The following is a 6,323-nucleotide window of genomic DNA, read 5'->3' on the forward strand; positions in this document are numbered from 1 at the left end:
AGTCAGTTTTAACAGCAGGAGCCTACTTCTATAAGCTTCAATGCAGGACTTTTGTCTTGGAGTATCTGCACTGTTACTAAAGCAAGATTGTATAATCTGCCATTAACGAAAATAAAGGCTAAACCATACAGATATTAAAGTCTAAATATCAGTGTGGTTGGTATATCTGTCTGTCTGTCTGCCAGGGTAAAAAGCAAGCTACTGCAGTCACTCTGTTAATTCCCAGGGGAAATGAGCAGCATGTTTGAGTAATTAACCCTCAACACCACACAGAGGCAGCATTGCATTTTACATCCCTCACTTATTTCACAAAGCTCTGGGCTTAGACATTCACTCCATGTCTCTCTTTCATATACTGGAGTCTCACAGTGACACACTGTGTATAAGCCAATAAGCAGTTTATTGTCTGGATGTTGTTAATATTAATTAAGGGTTGCTTAATGTGCATTATTGCTCACTGTGGCAAGCTGGGTCATTTAAATCTGTCCAACCTGCGTCCAAAAATGCTTCTGAGCACTTTATGCATCCAGTCTATTCCTCACACATATCCTTCTGCAATTTCTCTTCTGATTTCATCTGCTTATCTTACTATAATGAGCTGTCGCTTGAAACCCACACATGCATGCAGATGTGCACATCTATTCTTGTTAGGACACTGCATTAATTGCCATTCATTCAAAGCATTATCCTGAACTTTAACCATAACCAGTTAATTCTAAACCCTAACCTTAACATAATATTAGCTAAAATGTACCAGTTCCATAAGTTATAAAGTGAAAGATAGTTATCATGTTAACAATGCTGGATTAATGTTCTGTTATCTTTAGTTTTTTTTGTGCTGTGGATAAAATTTCAGTTGCTCATCGTCAGTACACACTCATTGGTCATTTCATTAGGTACACTTGTTCCGCTTCAATTGTTAACCTAGTATCTAATCACTCACTCAGACGACAACAAAGCAATGCATTTCGGCATATAGACCTGCTGAACTGCAAACTGAGCATCAGAAGGAGGGTAAAAATGTGATTTAAGGGACTTTAAGTCTTATGGTGCTCGAGTATTTCAGACACTGCCGATTAACCATCGTGTTTACAGAGAATGGACAGTTCTCTCTTGTCTTAATGCCAAAGGTCAGACTAATTAATAAAGACAACAATAATTTAAATGACTACTCATTACAGCCAGGGTATGCTGGGGTGCCAATCCTGAATGCCTTTGTGTGATGAAGTGGACAATATGTGCTTCTTGCATAAGCTTTAAAGATGCTTTTGGCCCAGTTTAACAGGTGTTTTTTGTTTGTTTTGTTTTTTAATAATAGCCCATGTTGCTGTCATGCTTTTCAAATGTTTCTGTGATTTAATGTGGCCTCTATTGTTTCAGTCACAGCAAGTACTCGTTTTCTTGTTTTCCATCATGTGTGTGAGTAAAATGTTTTTTCAGGTCTTGTTTAGGTCACCGCTAAACAAGGAATAAGCATGCTAATTACAATAATCAACCCTTTTTTTTACTGTAAAGTGTTGTGGATAAAGTGGCACTGTACTTTTCACTGCTATATCACTTCAACAAAACCTGAAAACACGGAGTATCCAAAGTAATAGATTCATCTCTTCTGCCTCTAAGGAAAATGCACATCTTGAACACATCTGCCTTTGAGCTTCTGGCCCTATGATTTCCTTACTACATAAGGTGACAGCTCAATGCTATAAAAAGGTCACAATCAAATGTACAGGTATAAGGTGGTGTCTCACTTTCATTTGCATTATTTATCTTTGAATATACCTCTGTTCTCAGATTTGTCTTGAAACTTTATATAATTCATAAAGCTCCAACTCTCTATTTGATTCGTCAGGTCAAATATAGAAAACAAACAAATGAACTTCCAAACCTGAACATATATGAGATTCATAATAATAAACCCTGAGTATAGATGGTCCAGTTCAAAATGGAATCTCTTAATTTGGAACTTAACTCACCTTACTGAACTGTGAACTAAATTTAAGGCAAAGCTTTTGCCAACAATGCAGTTTTTTTCACCATAAAGGACATGCTGCGTGAGTGCAATTTACCAGAGTCACAGAAACATAAAACCCCAAGAAGTTGCATGTAAGTGCACATGGAAAGTTCTTTTTATCATTTTTGAGAACATTTTACAACTATTTGAGACAAAAGAAAAAAGTTACAAACAGAATTGACCTGCAGTTTGCGTTCATTTTCAAAATGTTACATAAATAAAACTCATATTTATAAATATCTCTTTTTTTTATAAACATATAAATAGTTTTTTAAAACATAAATACATTTATGCAGGGGAAGATGAAGTACGTGAATGTACAACAGCAGCAACAATATACAGCTTTGCAGTTTGTAGTTTTTACACCGTTGCCTGCAGTCTTGTCATATGCATCTGCGTTTGGACCATTCTGTGTGGTATACATACATGTATATATGTATATATACTGAATATTTATTATATATATTTATATGAGGGTTTTGTAGCACTGTCTTCTCAGTCTTTGCTAATGCTGGTCGTGTTGACTTTCGTACCGAAAATCCGTCCCTTGGTTGAATTCTACTTTGTTTTTTGTTTTTTTCCCCCCAGCATTTGAGAACAAATTGAACCATTTGTTGTCCACAACTATTGTCCAGAAATCTAGGGAAAAGAGAAGGAAAAGGGGGAAAGGTAATGTTAGACTGGGCTGTAATAAAACAACATGAACATAATTCAGTTTTTAATTTTGTCTGCTCAGCCTCTCATCCATCTGAGAATCTCCAAAGATTAGTGCAAAATGTTTCCCCCTGATTTTTCACCCCCAGACAAACACATGTAGACCAAAGTCTGTCACATCAATGGAGTTGACTAACGAAAAATGCACTCACACTCATTGAAGTTTACACACAAAATCACACTCCCCCCCATCAGGATTTTACTGTTTCTCACGACCACAAAAAAAGGCCTTGAGCGTCAGGACTAACTGTGCGTCACCTACAGCTTCCTCGTTACTTTATGCATCCCACAGTCTCTTTGTTGGTTTTTGTTGAGATCACTTGGATAAAGACAACCAAGTTTCCCAGAAAGGCCCTGGCCCTCCACGGGGTGCTGTGTTTTCAAGTGTGCGTAAATGTGTGTGGGTTTGCCTGTCCACTTCCTCCCTCTGACTCTCCCTGTCTTCTGTCTTTAATGTGATGTATCCTTGCAGTTTCCTATATGAAGCAGATGGGTCCATTCATGATGATGACGTGTAATAATACGATCCACTGGGCTGTTTCCCATACATCAATTCCAGTGGAGTCTAAGTGGGATTTCCAGCTGTCTTAAAGGGGGTTCCTGTCCAAGGAGGACCCCACCCCCCTCCTCCCTACCCATCCCAGCCCTGATTGATCTAATCATATAAACTCTTAGGATAATGTGGTGTCAGTCAGTCAGACAGACAGCTGAGGTCAATGACATTAATGTCCTGCTCTGCTTAATGTGAATTCTTTAATCAAGCTGACCTTTCACCCATGACTGTAAGGATCCAACCATATATGGTCATCACCTGCTGAACTGTACAGTGGTAACACTATAAAGTCTAAACTCTCTTTTATTTTCTAAATCACTTCTGACTACAAGTGTTTCTTCTCTTTTCCTTCCCCCCTCTGCCATCCATTCTTCTACGTCATCCTCACACATTTGCTCCACAATGATCGCGATCTGAACTCACCATCACAGCGCTGCTCCAGCCCTAGCAGCCCATGCCGCTGATGGTCCCTATCCTGTCCATCTTGTGTCCGAAGCAGCCACTCCGCGACGTGGAGCTACCTTTCTTGCTCCCCGATTTGTGTCTCCTCGGTGCGGGTTGGTCGTTAAGCAGGCGAGCCCACATCCCCCTGGCGCGAGTGTCTAAGCGTAAATCTCGCAGTAACCGTAACCGAGAGCGCACAGCATCCAACCGCCTCTCCCTCTCCTCCGACTCCAGAAACTCCGCCAGCTCCTCGCCCAGCAAACTTCTAAGAGACTGGAACACAGATGGGAGACAATTCATTAAAAAAAAGCAGGGCAGTCGGCGGTGCGCAGATCATCGCGTGTCGTGTTCGAGCTGAACAGTTTGTGAAGTTTTGATATTTACGCGCGCGCATCAGTCAAATGATTGGAAAATAACCACACGAACTCACTCTCGTCATGATGTTTATTCGGTTTAAATGTGAAAATACATCCTTAACTTTTTTCCAGTAATGAGATCGGGCTCTCACTGTCACTACGTGTATAAATCATCTGTCTTCATGAAAGAGCCACAGTAAGACAGGTGTCTGTCCGCTCTTTCCCCTGGTGTGACCGCGATGGCATCTGGTCATATAAGTCCAATTACAACTGTTTTGCTTTTTTTTTTAAATGCATAGCTTTTTCTTAAGCATCTGTGTCGATTCTAAGGTTTACCTTTAGCTCGTTTTATTTGATTTTGACGCTCACTTGAACAAATTAATTCCAAAACCCCCCCAAAATAAACAGACTAAATGAAATCTGATGTAGTTCGTCTACTGTATGTTGTCCAAAACTAATTGTAATACTTTTCACTTAAAAGGGCTTGGATCTGGTTTTCCCCCTGGAGAGTCTGCCTGGATGAAACATCACTAAAACACCGTGTTTGGATAAATGAGTTTGTAAGTTTTACATTAAGGGAGTGGAAATAATAATAAAAAGGTGAATTATGACGCGTAAAACCAACACTCCTGTGCGTCGGAGCCACAGAACAGTGAATGTGAAGCTTCAGGGTTTTTTTTCAATTTTAAGGATAAAAAAACGACTCATTCTTACCTTCTGCTGCGCCTGAGATAAAGGTTTTGCCCCCATCCTTACTGAAAGCAGGGTGACCATAAGTCCACAAGCTACCAAATATGATAGGTTCATTCTGACAGGTCTTGTATTCTCTAAGTGATTCCTTTGCGCTGAAGTTCAGAAAGAGGGACGGTCACAGCAGCCAATCAGTCAGCTGTTAAACACAGAAGGCTTCAGTCCGTCCTTTACTCCAAAGCTTTTCAAGTGCTCCTCTAACTGAGTATTAGTCCTCGCCGCTTTATAGCCAGCCCATAGTGATGTCATGACAACCTGCGTAATGGTCCTCCTTCCTCGCCAACTGCCTGTTTTCTCTACCTGCTTCTGAGCACGTCATGCTAGGGTTTAATTAAATGATACAAGCTTCGGTCATCGAGGCTTTGGAGGGAGCTATCAGAAGGCGTCGTGTGTGTGTTTTTTTTAATTTTCAACTTTCAGACCTTTGGCTGAGACGCAGCGGCTGAAATCGAAGGTGGTTTCAAAGGCTGCGCGTTAAGAGCTGAAGAGCGACTTTGGCAGAGGAATGACTTCAGGGATGCCAACCGAAAGCCCTGCGAAACATCTTAACAAGACTAACACTCTGCTGGGCGAGTGAGAACGACATGTTTCCCTGATAGTGAAAATTCAAATTGTGCAGCTGGAATGATATAATTTGACGTATTTTCAAAGATTTACTGTGGTCAAATGATGTCAGTGTCCTAATCTCAATCCTTCATTGAGCACACCTCAAAGCAATGACATTTAACATACATATACAATACATGATTTTTGCCCCAAAGTTAAAGAAATGTGAGATTTTACTTTTCTACATGAGACAACATGACTTTCCAAAAACATTTTAAACTGTTTGGAAACCAGTGCCAGACTTAAGCCCAAAGATATGACACTGTACAGTTATGTGAATTTATTATGGCCTCAAAAATATTCCCACTAGGCAACAAAACACAACAAATTGGACTATTCTCCTCGGCTGAGTGCTGTGTGTGTGTCTGTGCATCTATCCGGCCAGACACCTGCCACACACAGAGAGAGGGTTGGTTTAGACTCACTTGGTGATGAGGTTGTCTGTGTTATAACTTCACACAGAAACAGAAACACTACAAAAACACTTCAATCTTAAAAATAATAAAAATAAAAATGACTCATGCAGCGTTTGTCCCGAAGATCTTTTGCATCAATATTCCTATGCAAAGTCAGGTCCAGAACAGAGCTTCCTGAAATATTCTGGTGCAGAGACAACAATCTGAGAGAGATTTCTTCGAGGGCAAAAGACTAAAGACCTGAAGTGTCTGTGTGTTTTGAAAATGACGTTTAATTTAAACGTAATGGGTGAAACAATTAAAGTAATAAGGACCCTAAATATCGGTTGACACAGTGTTGACCCAGACAGTCATTCTGAATTATGGAAGCCAAGAATTGTGTTAATCTGAGGCATTAATATCTTAGGAGATATAATATATCACTCTACTCTACTCTATTCTATTGGAATGATCCCACTTCACAGCTTCCCAGC

At 40.1% G+C, this 6,323-nt stretch overlaps 1 protein-coding gene across 1 annotated transcript; it reads right to left on the minus strand.

Annotated features, from left to right (window-relative positions):
• Positions 1-2,255: 2,255 nt before the first annotated feature.
• nppc (natriuretic peptide C) lies at positions 2,256-5,869 on the minus strand. Its single transcript, XM_044044197.1, has 3 exons — positions 4,793-5,869; positions 3,702-3,995; positions 2,256-2,650 (listed from the first exon to the last, which is right to left on the minus strand). Exons 1-2 carry the CDS (start codon positions 4,883-4,885, stop codon positions 3,723-3,725), a joined length of 366 nt encoding a protein of 121 aa, XP_043900132.1. The 5' UTR covers positions 4,886-5,869; the 3' UTR covers positions 2,256-2,650; positions 3,702-3,722.
• Between the last annotated feature and the right edge of the window lie 454 nt (positions 5,870-6,323).

The sequence above is a fragment of the Solea senegalensis genome, linkage group LG14 (genome assembly GCF_019176455.1).
Source record: "Solea senegalensis isolate Sse05_10M linkage group LG14, IFAPA_SoseM_1, whole genome shotgun sequence".
Classification (NCBI taxonomy): domain Eukaryota; kingdom Metazoa; phylum Chordata; class Actinopteri; order Pleuronectiformes; family Soleidae; genus Solea; species Solea senegalensis.